This window comes from Acomys russatus, chromosome 17, assembly GCF_903995435.1.
Source record: "Acomys russatus chromosome 17, mAcoRus1.1, whole genome shotgun sequence".
NCBI classification, from domain to species: Eukaryota; Metazoa; Chordata; class Mammalia; order Rodentia; family Muridae; genus Acomys; species Acomys russatus.
Window position 1 is genome coordinate 27,646,017 of NC_067153.1, and position 21,555 is coordinate 27,667,571.

The 21,555-nt window shown below is 43.5% G+C and overlaps 1 protein-coding gene across 1 annotated transcript in view; it reads left to right on the plus strand.

Annotated features, from left to right (window-relative positions):
• The first annotated feature begins 3,869 nt into the window (after positions 1 to 3,869).
• Sntb1 (syntrophin beta 1) overlaps positions 3,870 to 21,555 on the plus strand; it is a 244,075-nt gene continuing 226,389 nt past the window's right edge. The window contains exons 1-2 of the mRNA XM_051159651.1: positions 3,870 to 3,989; positions 4,324 to 5,118. Coding sequence (XP_051015608.1) covers positions 4,551 to 5,118 — 568 coding nt within the window. The 5' untranslated portion in view covers positions 3,870 to 3,989; positions 4,324 to 4,550. The remainder of the gene's footprint in view (positions 3,990 to 4,323; positions 5,119 to 21,555) is intronic.

Sequence of the window (21,555 nt, forward strand, 5' to 3'; positions counted from 1 at the left end):
TTCATCCTTTCCCCTAATATGACCTTATAAATCAAAGAGCTTTTGCTGTTCTTCCACTACCTTGTTATCTACTGTTTGTTCATTGAGAAAACCTAAAGATGTTCAGTGCTTGCTATTCTTTAGAAAGTGATGTCAAAAGTGCAGAACTTTTCCAACTCCAAATACTGGAGAATGCTCTGTAACAAGTAGATGCTTATGTAACAAGAAAGACAATGTAACATTTCAAATCAGGACTGCTCTCCAATCCAAAACATGATACTGTTGATGTCCAAAACCCGACAAGGAGGGTAGTCTATGCTGCAATCCTCCTTGGTTCTGCCTTGGAAGCTGGTCCATCTACTCCCTCTGGTCTCCTCTCCAGCATCTCTGTTTCTCCTCTGAATTGCCCTATGTATACTATACCCCTATACCCTTTGGTCTCTTGAACTAGACAAACTTGGTTCTCTCTCTCTCTTTCTCTCTCTCTCTCTCTCTCTCTCTCTCTCTCTCTCTCTCTCTCTCTCTCTCTCACACACACACACACACACACACACACACACACACACACACAGCTCTGGCAACTTCCTTTAGATCTTTCAGAGGCTCCCCTTTCCTCATTGCCTTCCTCATAGTCTTGCTGTCTTCATACTTTGTCTCTGAATGTGGCTCACAGCACAGAGACTTGGAACCTGCAAGCTAGCTGTCTTCACACTTATTTGCTCTCATGGCCACAGCAACCTGTTCTCACCTTCTCACAAAGGATCTCCCGATGGCCTCCACTTCCTCTCCATAGGCCTTTTGCCCTAGTCACTCTTAACTTTCCTACTTTGCCTCCCCCCACTTACTTCATAGCATTTTATCTGTATGTTGAATTTATGTTTAGAGTTTGCCCCTGCTCCCACTTTGCCACCCACCATAATGAAAGCCTTCTAAGGCAGGCCTTTGTCAGGTTTTATGCCTCCTATATCCCTGTACCATAATGGGAGCTAGAACAGTGTGGTTGTACTCAAAATTCTGGGGGATAAACAGATGGCCCCTGCTTATTGGCCACATGGCTCTGTCATGTGTCCTTGGATCTTTGGAACAGAGGACCATGTGACTTGTGAAATTCTATGACCACTCACATCCTATGGGAGATAGAAAGAGAAAAGCCCCACTTTAGGCTGGATGGAAAGTAGAAGCCAGAGTATAGGGGAGGAAGCATAAACAGAACAGGGGAAAGCACAGTGTTAATGAAATCTTGTTTTACAGGCAGGACCGGGCTTTTAGTACCTTTTGAAGAATATTGACCTTGATGATCAATCATTAGACTTGACTTTTCTACAAATTCACTATGTAGACTTGAGTAAGATGGCCCTCCCCAGGGACTACTCTTTTGTAAAGGGCGCGGCCTGTATGACCTTTATGAGATCTGGAAAGCCCTATGTTCTAGAGCCTTGGTCTGAAGCTTCTTGCTGTTTAAAGATTAGGTAGGACCTTTAAGAGGAGGGCCACTCACTGTATTGAGAGGTCATTAGGTCATTATGACTAGTCATTGAAAGGCTTCTTCCTGCCCTTTGCTCACTGTCCATGAGGTGAACAGTTTCGCTTCAAATGTCCATGCCTTTCCAGATGCCTAAAGCAACAGGGCCAAGCCATGAAATGTAACCTCATTTCATGAGCCAAACTAAGCTTTTCTGTCTATAAGTTGCTTGTGGGCAATGATTGGAAAGCTACCACAGATGCCACAGAGGCCAGAGGAGTTCCTGTCCTAAGTGTGCGGATTGTGAAATTCCGCTTGAGCAATCTCACTGAAGGCTTACCTTTAAGAAGTCAGACCTGTAGCCTTCTCTGAGGCCTTGTCAGGCTTCTTAGCGAGCAGTACCCCCGATGGCCATCCCTTCCAAGTATAACTATATCTAAAAATTTTTTAAAAAGTATAACTTGGAGGAGGGCAGGGTGTTCTCTAAGCTTTCAAAGAAAGAAAGGCCAGAAGGAAATGTTGGTGCTACCTCCTAATGAGGGGCCGAGCCTTCATTCGAGAGTTGTCCCTCCCCCATGGAATAGAAAGGCCTAGGTCCTCAGATGAGCACTGGGCTTTGGCTGCTAAGACAATGAATGGTAAGACAATAGTTACTGTTCAAGTCCTGACTGCCATTTATTTATTACGTGAGCCAGGTAGGTTATTAAACCTGGGCCTCCACATCTTCCCCTGTAAATGGGAGTGATCATTACAGAAATGAGTCTCAAGCACCGCCCAGAGGATTGGGTTGATATGAACAAAGTACTTAGGACAGGGTATATAATTACGATCCCACTAGCAAAGCCACATGCAAGCCTCAGGCGTCAGGCTAGCCAACATTTGTCTCCTTTCATACTGATACAACTTTCAACCAAGAACATATTTTTTCTTCTTCCATATAGGAGTGCTTATAACAGAAGAAAATGTTTTTAGCACAGAGATTCACAGAAGGGCCCACCCCAGATCCTGCCATTTCTAATGGCTGATAGATCAATTACTGTGTGGGTGTGCCTAGCATTCTTTCACTCTTTCACCGCTTAGCCACAGAGGCAAGGCGCTGGTATGCTGGCTGGAAGATGTCTGGTCCAGAGTCAGGATAGTTTTTATTTCTCCATCTTCACATTGGTGTTCTGGTTCCTGTGTACTTTTGGAAAGCAAACACTTAGTGATGATGGGCCTCAGACTTCAGCTTCCAATGCATATCTCTCTCTCTCTCTCTCTCTCTCTCTCTCTCTCTCTCTCTCTCTCTCTATCTCTCTATCTATCTATCTCTATCTCTCCTAGGTTTCTTCTCAACAGTAGTGCCAGCTGTGTTAGCTCCCTGACTAACTCAGTCCAAAATGAAAGACTAAAGAGCTCTCTGGGTCTCCTGTCCCCATTGTGGACAGGTTTGCATTTTAAAAAAATCAATAGCTTTTTGAAATATGAAAGGTTAAAACTTACAGGAGCAGGAGGGTCAAAAGCAAGGGTCCTCTGAGAGCGGCAGTAAAGTTCGTTTCTCAACAAAGCCTGTCCCGTAAGTATTTTCACTGAGTTCTGTGACTCTGCCTGGGACTTCATAGGGATTCACATGCGGTTTTAAGCACCCTTCAATAAGTCACTCTGGAAGGCAGTAGAGCTGTTTGCTGCTGATACCCCTCAGTGGGGTGATGACATGCCTATTCCCAAAGACTCCCCTTCCTGCTGCCATCTTACTAGGTAGGCTTCACCTTCCAGAATTAGCAGATCAGTGGTTTTATTTTGTTTTCTGGAGAAAGGAGAGAGAGAGAGAGAGAGAGAGAGAGAGAGAGAGAGAGAGAGAGAGAGAGAGAGAGAGAGAAGCAGGAAGACACACTGCGTGAACTGTGGTAGGTGGAGATCATAAGACCTTGCATAGAAGAACTCTGGGATGTCCTGCTGTAGCTTGGGTTAAGGCTAAGGTGGCATTTCCTGATTGGCCTGGGAAGAGAACCAAGAATTAGGATGTCTTCACCTGAGCAGTGTAGCTTAAGAACCAAGCAAGCACTTTTCAGGGAACTTGGAGAGGGAAGCTATTCTCGGCTTATAAAGAAGACACTTCCTGTGTCGAGTCTGAGAAACAAAGAGGAATACTCAGGAATATTTAGGAGTGGGGGGCGGAGGGGGGGCATGGAGCAAAGCACAGAAAGGAGATTGAGTTAGACTCCTGTCCTAGAGATGAGGCAGGCAGTGCCCTGTTGAAACTCAGGGAAGCACTCCTGTCTTCGAACTCTCAAAAGATGCCTTGCACTGACATCCGGGGATTGGCCACTCAGGTTTAATGAGGCTGCCTTCTGTTTCTTGTGAAAGCTTTCTCCTGGCTTCTAGCACAGCCTAAGATCTCACTCCACAGTTTCCTTCCCTGCTCAGAGGCCCGAGGGGTGGGAAGAAAGGGGAAGAACTGAGTAGAGCCAGAGAAGCTTTGGTTTGAAGAAGACTTGGATCTTGGAGCAACTGAGGGAGGAGGCAGGGAAGTTGACTCAAGAGGAATGAGTGAGCGCGCCTCGTAAAGGTGAGTGTGGGGGCTGTCGAAAATGGAAGGTTGAGAAAAAAGGGGGTGGCGGTGGGGTGGGTGTGGTGATGCGGGTCCCGGTAGGTTTTGGGGGAGCTGCGGCAAAGCTAGGTGCAACCGAGAACTGAGGCACCCGGGTCTGAGGCAGCGCAACGTGGGTGTGTGACGCTGCAGTGGCGAACAGGTGAGCGGCTGGGGCTCCGGGTCCCCGCCCTCCTCCTACCGATTCTCTACCTCACTTGGCGGCTCCGCGGCTCCTCTCGGTTTAGGGTTTTGCAACTGGCAGCTGGCCTTTCTCCCTCCTCCCTGTTGAGGGCTCTCCTTCTTCTTTTAGGTTGCTCCACCCCGCCCAGGATCAGGCAAAGGGGAAACCAGCTCCGCGGCTGCCAACTGGCGCCCAGCGCAGCCGCGAACGCCGGGAGTGGAGTCCCAGGTCTTAAGTGAGCGCCGCGGGGCATTTGCTTCTTCCGCGCCCCGGCGGCCCGAGTCCTCCCACCCTCACCCCCTTCTCCACTTTTACCCCCGTTTGCAATCACATGGCATTTTAAGAATGCTGGAAAGATGGCGGTAGCGGCAGCGGCTGTGGCTGCGCCGGCTGGCGGGGGAGGCAGCCGGGCGCAGCGGAGCGGACTGTTGGAAGTTTTGGTGCGGGATCGCTGGCATAAAGTTCTGGTGAACTTGAGCGAGGACGCCCTGGTGTTGAGCTGCGAGGAGGGCGCTGCGGCGTACAACGGCATAGGGACTACCACCAATGGCTCGTTCTGCAGGGCCTCCGGAACCGGACACCCGGGCACCGGTGTCGCTCAACCCCCGGACTCTCCCGCGGGGGTCCGCACTGCCTTTACTGACCTTCCGGAGCAGGTGCCCGAGTCTATCTCGAACCAGAAGAGGGGTGTGAAGGTACTGAAACAGGAGCTGGGTGGGCTGGGCATTAGCATCAAAGGGGGCAAAGAAAACAAGATGCCTATACTCATCAGCAAGATCTTCAAGGGGCTGGCAGCAGATCAGACCCAAGCCCTGTACGTGGGCGATGCCATCCTGTCGGTGAACGGAGCGGACCTGCGGGACGCCACCCACGACGAGGCGGTGCAGGCGCTGAAGCGCGCCGGAAAGGAAGTGCTTCTGGAAGGTAAAGGGTTAACGCTGCAAGGGCCCCTATCCTTGCAGTACGACCTACCACTCATCTACCTACCACACCCTCACACTTGCCCACTTGCCCCATAGGCCAAAGAACCCACAGTGCCTGTGTTTTGTCAAGGCAGTGGCGGGCAAGGACTTTTTGACAACTTTTATTACCTGGGGGCAACCCATCTTCACCCTGGTCCTGACATCACAGGGTGCTGTACTGTCTGGGTTTTCTTGGCTTGGGTGGAGTTCTTTAGTTTCATACTTACTCGGGTGCACGTGGTTTCATATTTTAATCTGCGGACAAACCAAGCGTAGTGTCGAGTCTGGGAAGTGGACCGGGAAATGGAGAGTGGATGGGATTTGCATCTGCCCACGTTGCAGAGTAAGGCTCATGGCAGTTCTGGTACTTTCATACTTTGGCAAAATGTTCACAACTTGGGCAATCCAGCTGTGAAGAGCTGAAAGGTAAAGGGACCAGAGAGAGGTGGCAGTATTTGAATGCAAAACTCAAGCGCCCTTTTCCCCTTCCCTTCCCTCCAGCACTGGAGAGTCCGAGAAGCTGTGCAGTTTTGAGCAACGCCAAAGGCTGGGAAAGATGTTGTCAATTTAGGCACAAGTTCACTTCCCCTGCGGGGTGTTCAGCCGGTCAGTCCGGATTCCAGGTTCCTCTGGGTGGAGAGCTGCTGAAGTGTTTTTTTTTTTTTTTTTTTTTTTTCTGCGTATGTCTCCCAGAGTAGTGTGAAATCCAGACTGCATTTGTAAACAGTTTTTCCTGTCCATGAATGTGAAGAACTTCGGAAACTAACTCCGAAGAGCTGGGGTCTTCAACCTTATAATCACGCGGTTGGGTATAATATAGGAAGTACCAGTTTTTCTGCATGTGGCTATATGGAGGTGGGGGGTCGGGTGGGGAGAAGGCACTTTGCGGGGCGTCCTTTTCCCCAGCGGTAGGTTTCTCTCTGTCGCTGAAGCTCCTTGTACACACCGTCACCGGCGCCAACATTGTGTGATAATATCATCATTTTTTTTTTTTCTCAGCTTCTTCCTAACTACAGATTGAGTTGTTCCGAGGTCTTTATTTAGATAGGGGGCTCTCTAGAGCTTGGCTGCCCAATGACATACTTGCAGGGTGAGTGAATAAACAATTCAGCTACCCAGACTTATACTTTATAATATGGTGATTGACTTAAGTCCTTAAACTGAGATGTGATCAATTCCCTGTTTCCTCAACTGTGGTGCTGGTGTGCGACACTGGGAAGCCACCTTTTCTGGCATATGACAGCTGATGCAATCTCATGGCAGTGTGAGGGTCTGCCTCCTGGCCTGGAACACAAAGAACTTTTTTTTTTTTTTTTTTTTTTTTTGTCTAGAGGATTTGTGATGTCTTCATATTTAATTGCCATCCCTGAATCTAGAACAATGTAGACAGCTATTTGGTTTGGCTTGATGATTAACATAAGTAAACAGGAAAAAAAAAAATCTTGACCAAGTGTGTGTTGGTTTGAGTGACAATGGACAGGTAAGATCTGGTAAGAGCGTAGTTTGGACTATAAGCTGATGGGGACCTGTTTAATTTGAAATTCTTATTGAAAATATAGATGGAGGAGGTGACAAAGACAAGTCATGTTTTACTTCAGGCACTGCCCCTTATCATGTCCCTTCTTCCTGTCTTTTATTTCAATTTAATGAATAATAACTTGGCGAGGAGGTTAAAAATTACTCTTAGCCTACAAAGAGGAAGAAAAGGTGACTCCCTGGAGTTGAAAATAAAATTATGAAAAAGGTGTGTGTGTGTGTGTGTGTGTGTGTGAGTGTAAGGGTTGTGTAAACTGGAAAATGAGTTCTGTTAAAAGCTCTCAAGTGGCATTCTAAAGAGCACTGCATTATATGTTGCCGTCAGGACATCTGAAGGAGATCTTGGGGCCTCCCAAGCATCCAGGGCCCAACTTTTCAGTAACTGGCAGTAGTAGGAGACACCCATGAAGGAAGGCATGAATTAAAACAGTGTCCTGTCTTTCCCACATCTGCCAACCTTCCCACCCGCACCTAGCTGAAGATGGAGCCTAGTGATTTGCACATTCTAGGCAAAGCAGCACTTTACCACCACCAAGCTTCACCCTCAGCCCCTAAACTCAGGGTCTCTTATTTGAAGCCATGTGTTTGTTGTCCTCTGTGGTCCTCACTGATGCAGTGGTCACAAGCAATCAGCCATCATAACCCTCCCCTTTTGTCATCTGGCCTAAAGGAAAGATTTCCTCCCCCCCCCACCCCCCGCCCTCGAGAAGAGGCTTGTCAGAGCCACCTCCGAGGCCTTTCACTTTTCCATAACCTAGCAGAGACTCCGTGTCTTCTGCAACGCGAAAGCAAGGAATGTGTTGCCTTTTACTTCACGGGGAGAGCCTGTGCTACGGCATTCTGGGCATACGAGGCATGTGCGTACTCTCTGTGTATGTATAGCTTCAATAAAATAGACGTGAAATGAGGTATCCTCTTCAAAGTGTGGAATCTGTTCCTCTGTCTTAATGGAGCTTTTTAAAAAAGAATTATTTTGTCTTGATTTCCGATTGCTTTCTTTCTCTATCTCTACATCTATCTATCTATCTATCTATCTATCTATCTATCTATCTGCATCAAAACTCCAATGCTGGGAGACATCCATTCAGAAGCCATGGAGTTAAACATCTCCTGGGGAAAGACACTTACAATAGCACCCCATTTGTGCCAGGCTCTATTTTCATCCGCTTGGCAACTCCAAGACGCCAGTACTGTTGTTATTCACTTTCCTAATGAGGAAACAAAAGCATTATGTTATCTACCTAAAGCAACAATAACATAGCTAGAAGGCTTCCAAGCCTATCTGATTTCCAAGCTCAAAGAATCTCTATGTAAGGCTGATGCCGGAGCTTCACCAAGGTTCCATGTACCCAAACCAGTTGAAGTCACTGGGCTCCTGGCACATTCCCCACTTCTTACAGATGGTGTGCTGTTTGAGGCAGCCATGAGGAGGAAACAGTTGTGCGGTATACTCACATGGAAGGGACATGAAGAAGCACAGGGCTTTATAAATGCAACAAGAATCTGACTATTAAAAGAAAGCTGCTATGAGATAGCAGAGCTCTACAAGACAAAGTTGAACACATGGCCAACCAGGGGTGCAAGCTCCAAATCTAATTTAAATTGTAAATCAGCCATAGCAAGTAAGCCAGTGTAATGTGTTAACCAAGTACTCATTAGAATTAAGATCGGAAAATGTCGCAGTATGAACTTATTTCTCATTTTAAAGAGAGGAAGCAGACACCTCACAGACAACCGTGTAAATATGGAGCCCTATAATTCTAAAAGACACCATTCCCATAGACTATACTGTGACCAAAACCCTATGCTGTTGAACAGGGCGTGCCTGCAGAGACAGTCTTGGCAGTTCTGGATGCAAGGAACACCTTTATTTTTATTTTTATTTGGTTTGCTTATGTGCATGCATGCATGAGTGCATGCATGTATGTTTGTGTGTGTGTGTGTGTGTGTGTGTGTGTATGTATGTGTGCATCATGTGTGTATGAAAACAAGTTCAACATCAGCTCTCTTCCTCAGTAACTCTCCAGCACAGTTTCCAGGTGTCAGCTCAACCTCGAACTCATTGATTTTTTTTTTTTACTTGCTAGCCCTCAAATTCCAGGGAGCCCCATGTCTCTGCCTTCTCTGCATGGGGACTGCAGAAGTGTTCTGCCATCCCTGAACTTCTTACTGAACTCAGGACCTCATGCTTACAGGCGAGCAGCTTACCAACTGAACTATCTCCCCAGCCTTTCTCCTTAATGGATTAGTAAAACGGCAATGAAATGTACCAGCAAGCATTCTTGTAGCTGAAGCAATAATAAATTTAATTTAGTCCATACTTTTACCAAGATAGAGGAGTTGCGGTTCCGGAAGATGACTGTTAAAGTGTGGGTGGAGGGGTAGACAGAAACACCCCTTGTTGGAAAAGGTCTTTGGTGAACTGGACTAAGAAAGCAAGAAATGCAAAGGGGAAAGCAAAGGACAGCAGTGGACAAGAACTGTGTGCAGGGGCTCCTTGTCAGCTCTGTTTCCAGAGCTCCTTTGAAAAATCCATCTGTAATGCCTACCTCTGGTGACGTGAGTGAGGATGGTGGGACAGGAAAAGGAGGGTTGCAAATAGGTGGTGATACTTCTGGGATAACCCAAACTTGAAGGATTTTCCTTTGTTAAATACAGTGGTTTGAACAAGAATGACCCACACCCCCATAGGCTTGTACATCTGAATACTTAGTCCTTTGTTGGTGAACTGTTTTTTGGGGGGAGGATTAGGAGGTGTGGCCTTGTTAAAGGAGTTGAGTCTCTGGAGGCAGAATTGGAGATTTCCAAAGTCCACTTCATTCCTAGTCAGTTCTATCTGCCTCACACTTGTGGATAGGATGGAAGCTCTTAGCTACTGCTCCAATCCCATGCCTGCCTACTGCCCGCTGCCTACTTCTCATCCTATTGATGGACTCAGTGTCTGAAACCGAAACTGTAAGCAAGACCCCAAATGCAACGGTTTTCTTTTATAAGATGCTTTAGTCATCATGTTTCCTCACAGCAATAGAAAAATAACTAAGATGTTAAGGCTGTACAACTGTCTTAAGCAATGGTTTGGCTCTTTGTGTTTGAACACTTCATGAATGTGCTATCGGCTTTTTTTTTTTTTTTTTTCCTGGATATCGTTGTTTTCGGTTTGGGTTTGTTGCTGTTGTTGCTGCTGTTGTTCTGTTCGGTTTGGTTTGGTTTGGTTGGTTTCTTGTCATCGAAACCACAGCTGAAGACGGAAAGGCACATATGGTATCATTCAGGACCTGGAAGCACCTTTCCCTGTGAATGACTACCCAGGGCATCTGTGACCATTGCATTCCATGAGTAAGGTCAGCCATGGCTCTGTCACTTGATCACTAAAATGCCTCTGTGTAATTCTGACTGCAGCTAGCATGGGGTCCCACACACCAAGTCTCTTCCTTGAGAATCGGGGCTCTTTAACAGTGCTGCCACCATCCTACCACTTAACAGTGCTTAACCTCTCTAAAATGTCTTTACCCATGAAGCAGTAGTAAGCATATGACAAGATGCCGCCTAGCCTTCTTAGCACTTTGTGTGGATTAACTCTGTTCCTCCCTGTAAAGTGGTACTATTAATATCCCTGTTTTACAGTTGTGTGTCTTGAAGAAGACACGCAGTGACTTAGCGCTGAACCACTCTCAAGCCAGGCTTTACAGCTTTTGATCTCATGAACAGCCTCAGGAGATAAGCAGATTAGGGATGATTCACCCCCAGGTCATTGATTAGGAGAGGGAAGTTGCAAGAGGTGCAAAGACGGTTTTAATTAGGTCTTCCACTTTCTAATTTGCTATCTGTTGCTAATAAGTTACAAAGAACCTCAGCGAATAAAAGAACATATATTTGCAATATTATTACATTTTTAAAATGGCAACTTTGTTTCTGTGAGTACCTACCGGCCACGGCTCACGAATGGAGGTCAGAAGACATCTTGCAGGAATTGGTTTTCGTCCACCATTTGTGTCTCAGGGATTGATTTCAGGTATTTGGGCTTGACCTCAGTACCTTTACCTACTAAAGCATCTTGCCAAGCCAAAACTTATAATTTTGCAATTTTCAAAAAGATTTATTTATTTATATTTTATGTGTATGTGTGTTTAGCCTGTATGTATGTATGTATGTATGTATGTATGCATATCATGCATGTGCCTGGTGTGTAGAGAGTCTAGAAGGTGTTGGATATCTGAGAACTCAGGTTATAAATTGTTATGAGCTGTCATGTGAGTTACAGGAACTGAACCAAGTCTCTACAAGAACAGCAACACTCTTCACCATTTAAGCAATTTTCCAGTCCCCAAAATTTATCATCTTTTAAAATCAGAAATGTGTGCTAAAACCAGGTGTGCCTGCTTGCTTTTCTTTCAGAAGGCCCTCAGAGAGAATCTGTCTCTTTGCCTTTCTAGAAACTGCCCAGATGCCTTGGCTTCCAGTCCTTGATTTTCTTAATCCCCTGGTGGCAGGCTGAGTTCTTTTCACATCATTCCTATGACTTTACTGCCTTCTTCCTCAAGGACACTTGTGACTATCTGGTTATGCCAAGATGATTCATGAGGCTCCACCCCCCCCACCCCCCCCCCCCCATTTTAAGGTCAACTGTTAGTAACTTTAAATCCGCCATTAACTTCCATTCCTCTTTGCCATGTCTGGTGACTTGTTCAAAGGTTCTGGAGACAAGGGTGGGAGCGTCTTTGAGGAGGGGCATTATTTTTCTGGTCAAATTAATTTGCTGAAGTTGCACTGTGAAAGAATATACAACAGCCTTCTGAGAATGGCTGCTGCCTTTTGTATATAACCCCCATCTCCATCACCACAACAGAGATTGCCATTCATTTGCATATTTATCCCCTAACAATGAGTTTACTGGTAACAGATACAGACATTGCATATTCTTATAGGGAGAACAAGTGCCATCTTCCACCCACCATGAGATGCTATGGTGGCTCATGAGAAAATCACCTAGACTATCCTTAGAGAGAGCTGCACAAGGCAAATCCTCAAGGACACCCCTTCTGCACCCTGGCACACACACACACACACACACACACACAGAGAGAGAGAGAGAGAGAGAGAGAGAGAGAGAGAGAGAGAGAGAGAGAGAGAGAGAGAGAGAGAGGGAGAGAGAGCTTGTGTATTGGCTGTAGCTCAGTGTGGCTATGCGGCAACAGGATGATCTTCAGACCTTAAGATGGAGAAGGGTCAGGGTGTTCTAGAGATCTGTCTAGACTTCACACTGGAGCTAAATGATACTGTCAGTCTTGTGGTTTCAAGAGGAGGACCCCAACACATGCTTCAAGTGTGACTTTGTCCAGGCTGTAGATGAATAAACCAGCTCCCATGATCTACCCATACATACTGAAGCTCAGCTTCTCATCTTAAGTTCAGCAAAGAGAGTTCTTTCGAGCCAGGTGTAGGTCAGTAAAGTGGCTTTGCTCACACTATCAGTTTATGATTGGGTCAACCTTCAGTGGATAGTTGGGCTGACATTAAAATTCCCTTTAGTTCCTTAGGAGAAACTAGAAATTCTGGAGTGGTGACTTACCTTCTAAGGTATCTTGTAAGTGATAAGAGTTTCTAATTTGATTATATAAACAGTTGCTCATCTCAGGCTGGTACGCATTAAACAATCTGAGAGATTATGCATTGGTAGAAGAAAGCTAGCGATGCCAGCCACCAACCCTGATTGTAGGGATCTAAAGTAACCAGGCTATTGGAGGTTGACTGTGACATGGCTGGGATTAGTAATAACAAATGGGCCCAGATTTCAATAAAGTTCAGCAGGATAGAAGAATAGTGCTCTGAGGGACATTTAGGCTATTTCCAGGTTCTGGCTATTACAAATAAGGCCACTATGAGCATGGGTGAGCATATGTCCTTATGTGGTGGAGCATCTTCTGGGTGTATTCCAAGGAATGGAATAGCTGGGTCTTAAGGAAGCCCTATTCCCACATTTCTGAGAAAGTGCCAGGTAGATTTCCAAAGTGGTTGTGCATTCCCACCAGCAATGAAGGAGTGTTCCTCTTTCTCCACATCCTCGCCAGCAAGCAGAAAGACTCACATGGTATATACTCACTTATAATAGGGCACTAGCCCAAAAGGCACGTCCCATGAAAGTCTTCACTTGCCAGGAGATTGGGAAAGATGTGAGGACATCCTACTGAGACTCTAGGTAAAAGAATTATGGGAGAATAGGGAAAGAAAAAAAAAATCCAGAGGGTCCTAGAAACCTACAAGAAGAACATCATGATTGGTGGATCTAGGCCCAGGGGTTCTGCTCAAACACTGTACCAACCAAGGCCAATACTAGCAGTAAACATCAAACTCTGATCCAGCCAATGGACAGGACTCTCTCCACAGCTGTGTAGAGGGCAGGGACTGGCTCTAACATGAACTCTGGTGCCCCATATTTGACCACTTCCCCTTGGTGGAGAGGCCTGGTGGCACTCAGAGAAAGAATAAGCAAGCTACAAAGATGAGACTTGATAGCCTGTAACCATATAGTTGGGGAGGAGGTCCTCTTTGGTCATAGACCTAGGCAAGGGGAATAGGGTGAAAGTGGGAGGGAGGAAGGAACAGGAGGATACAAGTGATGGGATAACAATTTATATATAATCTGAATAAATTAATTTGAAAAGAGAATAGTGCTCTGGCACACAGTAGGCTATTCAAAAATGTTAGGGAAAAAGTAACAGAAGGGTATATGGGTAGAAAGGAAGAGGAAGAGAAGAGCAGATGGAGAAAGAGGAGAGGGAGGGCAAGGAGAGAAAAGGGAAAGGCAGGGAAGGAGAAAGGGAGAAGGGGGAAGGAGGAGAAGAAAGGAGCGGGGAAAGAGGGAGAGAACTGGTGGTATAGTGGTGTAGCGAGCCCTTCTTTATGACTCCACCCACCTCTCACACTGCAGTGTTACAGTGAATAACTCTCTACCTGGTTCCATCCACAATGAAGGAGTGTCTTCATAGGCCAGAATGCTCTTTCTTGCTTAATACGCACCAAATTCGACAGGCAGCTGAAGAGCATGGGAGAAGACATGATCTTAAATGTTATGGGCCAATGTAGCCAATCATTTAATGTCATATTTATAACTGCTTTTCTCCCCCTACCCTCTGTGTGGGGCCCACAGGTCTGAATGTGTAAGAACACTTTTGACCTGGGAGATGAAGTGTCTGCTTGGGTATTTTAGCTGCTGCTTCTTTCTTTAAGCATCTGTGTCAGCCTGAGGATTCGGACCATATTCCTTTATGAGGCTGACTAGCGAAAGTCTTCCATCCCCTGCTTTGGTGGCAGTGGCCGGTGTTCGGTGTTCTTAGTGTTCAGCGGTGTGTTTTAGCAGTCACCCCATGGAGTTCGTATTAAAAATAACTCCATGCATACCGCTCGGTGTTTGTGAAAGGCATCTTGCTGAAGCTTCCAGTGGTCTGCTTTAGTGAAGGAAAATTATTCTCCAACAGCCACTGGCCTACTAAGCATTCTATTTTAAATGATGCATTTCAAAGCAGTTAATGTTAAAGAAAAGCCAGAAGTTCCCTTGCATTTATACCAAGCGTTTTATATACCAAACCTCATTACCCACTTCACTGGCCTTGATCTATAATAGTACTTGCCTTTAGCTCTGGCCTGCAGAGTGAGACCTAAGCGGAAATATATATTACTCACTACAAAATCAAAGTCCTAACAGACCCATGCAAATGAGCCTCACTCTCAAAATAGGCTAGACACCATGGAAAAGTTCCAGATTCAGAGCACTCGCAATGGAAAATAAAGTGATGACCTATGCTTAAGCTCAGTATTTTTTTTAAATATTGCCCATCCTGTGACTTGAATCATCAGTCTTAGCATTCTGATAAGTGTGGGAAGATTTGTCTAAAACTTGACTGGTTGCCGAGTGTTGCTGTGCTTCCATGCAGTTTACTTGACTGGAGGTTCTGTAATCTCTCTCTCTCTCTCTCTCTCTCTCTCTCTCTCTCTCTCTCTCTCTCTCTCTCTCTCTCTTTCTCTCTCTCTCTCACACACACACACACACACACACACACACACACACACCTTTTTTTCCACTACAGTTAGTGGTTTCCCTACAGGGTGGGTCTTAGCTTAAATTCTTTCTAGGCTTAAACTCATATCCTGCCACTTTTTTGCTTTGAGAGCCCAATCAAGTTACTTAACAGAAGTTTCAATTTATCAATCAGTAAAATTTGCTCTTTGGTTTGTCATGAAGGGCAAAGTGAGTCTATCTGAAAGGCAGTTAGCCCCATTGCCTGGAGCTTAATAAAGAGCAAGTGATTGCTAACTGCACGTCACATGACTTGCTAATCTAAGTATTATTGTCAGATAGAAGTTAAAGGGTTTAGTTATGTGCTGGATGAAGGCTGTTGCAAGTATAAGGAACGAGTGGCTGCTGTAACAGACACCTAGCAAGAGTTCAGACTTGGAAGGGACCCGAGTGACACAAACTCGTGTGCTTAATGAGTTTTAGTCACATTGCATTTCCCATCAACCAGTCCACAGAGCAGGCTGCTGTGGTTTTGGGTGGGCAACTGTGGGATCCACATTAGAATGCTGACTTACAGCATTATGCAGGAACACAAGGAGAGAAGAGTTTTGTAAAGACAAAGCCAATGAGATTCACCCTACACAGAAAATTTAGACTTCAAAAAATTATAGCAACAGGAATATTTTACTACTGAAAAGAGAGGGGGCAGTTTATTTTACCAAAACTTAAAATTTATGTAGGTGTTTCATGCAAATTTTATATAAATGTATTTATATAACTGCTTTTAAACCAACCTTTACATCTCTGGTTTTTATTCTATTAGCTATGTAATCCAAGAGGTCACCTGATAGAAGATGTATCATGTTTGTGTTTCTATAAGAAAGAAAGAATTTTCTAAGATGAGTTATATAGGGTAGCTGGCTGCTTAAAATTGGGACACCAAAGAGCTTTCCATTCTCTATTTGGTAAGAAGAAAAAGAAATCCATGCCACAGAGAGGAAGACAATGAAACTCATCAACCTCAAATTTGGTATTTACAAAAGACCATCTCCTTTGAGGTTTTGAACAACAAATCAGTTCTAATACATAGTTAGATTTGATTTCACAATGTCAATAATGCTGTGTGCTTAGAAATTATTAACGCAGATAATGTAGAATGGCCTCAGAAGGGCAGAAGGGTGAGGCAAGTAGCTGTAAATTGTATCAGGAAGAACTAAATTCCCACATGAACATCTAGTGACTTGGGGACTCCAGAGATGGATGTTAAGAACGTTATCAAAGTCAATAACAACATGAAAAGAGCCAATGGAAGTTATGGAATATGATGTGTAATAAATATACAAGAGCATTAAGGTAATAAAATTTTATTCAGTTTTTTTTTTTTACTTAGATGGATGTGTTTAAATGGTTTTAAACTACTTTTGCATTTTTATTTAACATTCAAAATAATATTTTATTATATCATTTTCATACATATTTATTCCTGCATTTTGCACAGATTTTTTCACCTCACCATTCTCTCCCTTCCTTCTCCCCTCCTGTCAATTTCTACCCACCTAAATAAACACATTCTTCTCTCTATGTCATATGTCATACACATTCTTTTTTCTATGTCATATGTCATATATATGCATACACACATATATATGTATATATACATGCATGGATTGGTATGTTAATAGAGTTTGTATATGAGAGGTAATATGTGACACTTTTCTTTCTGAGTCTCACTTATTTTACTTAATGAGATAAACTCCAGTTACATGCAGATGACATTTCACTAATCTTTGTAGATTAATAAAATTCCGTTTCGTGTGTGTGTATATATATATATATACACACATAAATATATACTATAATCTTCATCCTTTCATCCACTGACAGGCATACAGGCTGCTTTTTAAAAAAAAATGGCCAAATGGCCATTTTTAGTAGAATGATTGAAATTGTATACTGTTTTCCTAAAGTAGAACATTTCAGAAAGAAGACCAGTGTAGAGATTTTTTAAAATTATTTTTACATAAATTGCACATATATCTTATAAGATAGCAATTTAAAATGTCAGGATAGTTAGTCTCACCACACAACTTATATAATGGCCAAAGGAGGTATTAAGGATATAAGAAGCCGAAAGGAACAGATCAGAGAAGAAGGGACAATAACGCTGCAAAGCAAATGAAGACAAAAATGGCAGCAATTGCTTGGCTATTTGGTGCCTTGCATTTCAAACATTGCCAGCTGAAACATTCTTTCATCTGCGGTGAAAATCCAGGTTAATGATTTTCTTTTTTTGTTTGCAATAATCTTATGCTTCCTTTCTGTTCTTTGCTTTGCTCTTAGAAAATGTGTTAGCAGAAATGATTCCTGCTTGTAGCTTCCTTTTGTCTGCACTTACTGACAGCCCTTCTTGCCTAGAATGTCAGCATCCAGGCCATGTTTCCAGAACACAAAGGTCAAAATGCCAACACGTAGTGGTAGCACTGATTTAGCAGAGGCACACTTGCTTTACTCTTCCGAGCAATGACTTAGACTGCTGTCTCTTGATGGAGCAATCTGAAGCACTACGGACCAAATTGGTCAACGCTTAAAACATTATGATCATGCCAATATTGTTCTACTTTCTCCCTGAAGGCCTGGCTCTCTGACTAGTGTCTCCTTGGGTTGATGCAAGAGCATCCATGCTCCCCAGGGTGTCCTTTTATCTGTCCCTGGACATGGTGTCACACATGCACTTGGTTGACTCCTGTACTTTGCTGGAGTGCATTACGCAGTTGCTTCCTGAAATTGATGTTACAGACAGTGCCCAAAATGTTTCTGAAGTTTTCTCTCACTGGACTGGTAATATGGATAGAATATTCTAACAAAGCTAGCTATTGTTCCTTCAGTAGTCTGGAAAAACTTTTTTTAGTGCATTTTTACTTCAATGCTTCCATTGTGATTTTTTTTTTTCCTTCTTCTTCTAAAACGTTTAGTAACTTCTTTCTGTCACAAATATTCAAGTTTTATGTAGTGTTTACTTTGCTCTGGAGATTTTGTTCAACAATTTGCCAAGTCATCTAGGAGTGCTAGACAGTTAAGGCCATTTATAGGCACAGGTGCCCTAACGTCCAGCTTCTTAAGCTGTGGGCCAATAATGCCATTGGGTGTAAGGGTTGTGAAAATATTGTATCGATATACAAGACTGTTTCTGAATGTACAACAGCCCAAAATTAATTACATCCAACATGTAAGGAATCTGAGGTGTTTTTGCAGTGCTCACCATCATGCACAATGGAACTTTATTGCACCTTTGGCTCTGCCTCATACAGCATGCACACTTGGCACAGCACATGCTGTCACACCTTGCAAGCCCAGCTGCTGTTGCCTGAAATGCTTCCACTCAGATCGTAGACAACTGTATGCTATGCATGGGAAGGTTTTCACCGTGCACCGTTTTCTGTTCTTACAGAAATGGCATGGCTGCATTACAGGAAATAAAACACTTGAGTATTTTTCTACCATCCACTCCTTGGCATGAATGTTTCAACATAGTGCTTTCTTTGTATCGTATTGTGTCAAATTGTTTGATTTCTAAAATTGAGCTGCTGACCTGAGTTTCATAGCCACTCTTAACTATTGACTTGAGACTAGGACAGAATTTTAAGTTTCTGAAATGACTAAAAATACTCCTGCCTGCCATTTTGTGCTATGTATCTATGCAAATCAGCATTTTCAGCATTGATGATTATAAATAAAGATGCTCTATGTTCTGCCATATCAAATATTTGGGAAATATTTAATTATTTATGTAGAAATGAACACATCCATCTCAATAGTATGCAAATTTGTTTTCATCATCAATAAGTGGTAAAATTGAAGTATACCAAATAATTGTTTTATTTTCAAGACTTAATTTTATTTTTATTTGTATGTGTGTGCACACACATGTGCACAACATGAATTCTGTGCTTGCAGAAGGCAGGAGAGAGCATCAGATCCCCTGGTGCTAGAGTTACAGGTGGTTGCAAAGTGGTTCAACATAGATTTTGAAAATGAAAACTTAGGTCTTCTGGAAGAGCAGCAATCACTCGTTTTGCCCTATTTTGTTTTTTCAAAACAGGGTCTCTCTGTGTAGCCTTGGTTGTCCTAGACTCACTTTATAGACCAGGCTGGCCTCGAACTCGCAGAGGTCTGCCAGCCTCTGCCTCCCTGAATTCTGGGATTACAGGCATGTGCCACCACATCCGGCTCAGCGATCACTCCTAACTTCTAAGCCTATTTTGTTTTATAATAAATTTATTATCAATAAATGTTTGACTTCTATACTTATTTTTATATACAAATATATGGAAAGGCATAGGCAACTCACAGTCGTGTCATGGAATATTTTAGAATTTCAAGGAAATTACAGTCATATCTTGTTAGATACCATCCCAGTTCCTACTTTAACTTTTCAACGTTAGTTTCTCACACTCCTTCTGTGATGGAAGATATTGGCAAAGCTGGGTGTTTCTCTACAGGAGCTGCAGGAGATACAGGTGTGGTGTGGAAGGTATGGAAATCAGTGTTGACTATAGTGATGTCAGCACCCAATATAAATGCAAGGCTTGAAAAACCGGGTGCTGCTCAGAATGTACTAAGATTTTAGGACATAAATGCTTACATTCTAGGGCCTTGGATCTCAAATACAAAACAAAATTGGCAATATTTTATGGGAGGTGTAGGGAGAGTTAAGTATTTTTTTAAAAAGGAACTCCAGACATAAGAACAAGATTTACAGAAATATCACTACTGTCAATCTGAGTCTCAGTTCTAGAGCATGTTCCTCTGGGATGTCTTACAACCCTCCTCCATTTTCTTTGTTTTCTGTGTGTGGAAAGCCTATTTAGTTGAATTTTGGGATCTCTGTATTGATTTACTAAAAATCCTGATTTTTGTCGTCATCTTTATAATTTTTCTCTAATCCTCCGCTTTTACTTTTATTTGACCCCCACTACACACACACACAGACACACACACACAGACATACACACACAGACACACACACACACACAGACACACACACACAGACACACACACACACACAGACACACACACACACACACACAGAGACACACACAGACACACACACACACAGACACACACACACACAGACACACACACACACACACACACACGGAATATTGCTATATTCTTATCTAAAGCTCTTACATAGATTTTTTTCACCTGTAATTATATAGCTCTAAGTTTCAGAACAATTTCCTTATTCTCTGATTGCCCCCTTTCTATATAGCATCTCGTGTTGTTGTGCGTGTACAGTAGCTTTGCTTGTCTCTTAAAGAATGTTAATAAAATTTTCAAGCATTTTTTGTTTCACCTAATATTCACTCAGTTACCTTGAAATCCTTTTCTATCTTCTCAATTTTGAGTGTGCTGTGTCTACCTGATGTATTTGAGAGATGTTCTGTCTTTGAGAACCTCAAGAGTGAAAACCAGAAATCAAATTAAGTCCAAGAACCTTTTTGATAAAATCGTTAAGAAATACCAGGAGTAGAGTAGAGTCCATAAAGAGAATGAACAAATGATATCCACACTGAGCCACTTAGGCCCCTGTAGCTCAGCATAGTCTGATTGAGGTCTGAGGAATCTACATACAACTTACCATCTCTCATTAACTCTCTGGTACTTCTAGCTAGCATCACTGTGAAGGTTGTGTATATTCTCAACAAAATGATGCCCCGGGGTCCAGCGCTGCAGGTATTCCCACCCAGACACCATATGCTGAATGCAGAGGTGGCAATACACTAATTTGGGGCTTCATCGTGATCCTTTCCTTATCTAAATGTGCTCAGGAGAAATCATGGTGAAGGAGCTACATTTCGTCTAAAGTGTCTTGGAAAAGGCTGGCTTAGACCAAGATTGGCCATACTACCACAGGGGAGCCTTGCAAGGTAATATCTTGGGCCACTTACACTAGCTTTTTAAATTTATTTGAAATGTGGCCATCAGGTAGTCTTTCGGATGTAGGTAATGGTCGCTGGTGCAAGTCCTGTGTGCTGATGATAGAGAAGTTGAGTGAGTCGGGCCGAATGGAGGTACCACGCCCATCAGAGGTTTCATCTATCCTGAGGGCTGTTGTCTATGTGTTTAATAACAGCCTATGTTTTAGCTAGAAGGGCCATTCTTTCCTACTAGCTCTAACAACCCAAAATGTCTCCAAATGTTGTCACATATCCACAAAAGACCTCCCCTTGAGAGGTACTAAAATAGATCCCTAGCCCTGGTTCTGAGAGCTACCCAACCCTTTAACAATCCCTGGGAAGCTTTAAATCCCTTTTGACTAGGTCTTTCCCGGAGAGATCTGAATTGTAGTTAATCTGGGGCCATCCAGGCATCAAGAAGTTCAAAAACTCCCCAGATGACTCTGTGCGTGCGTGTGTGTGTGTGTGTGTGTGTGTGTGTGTGTGTGTGTGTGTGTTTGTATGTGTATGTATGTGTGTCTATGTGTGTATGTATGTATCTATGAGTGCATATGTGTGTATGTATGTATGTGTCTATGAGTGTGTATGTATCTGTATCTGTATGTGTATGTATGTGTGTGTGTGTGTGTCTATGAGTGTGTGTGTGTATGTGTGTGCGCTGTTCAAGGCTGACAAGTTATGACCAAATCTGTCTATCCATGAGCTGAGAAGTAGTTTAGCAATGTCTGAAACAATCAGGAATGCTGGGAACTATAGTGAGTGGAAGTGATAAGCTCTGATATGAGCTGAAAAACTTAAGTTACTTGTTATGTGGACACATTCGCCCTTTCTTTGTTTAATGTCTCTGGTTGCTGCGGGTCGATTTTTGCTTTATTTGTGTTTGAGAGCA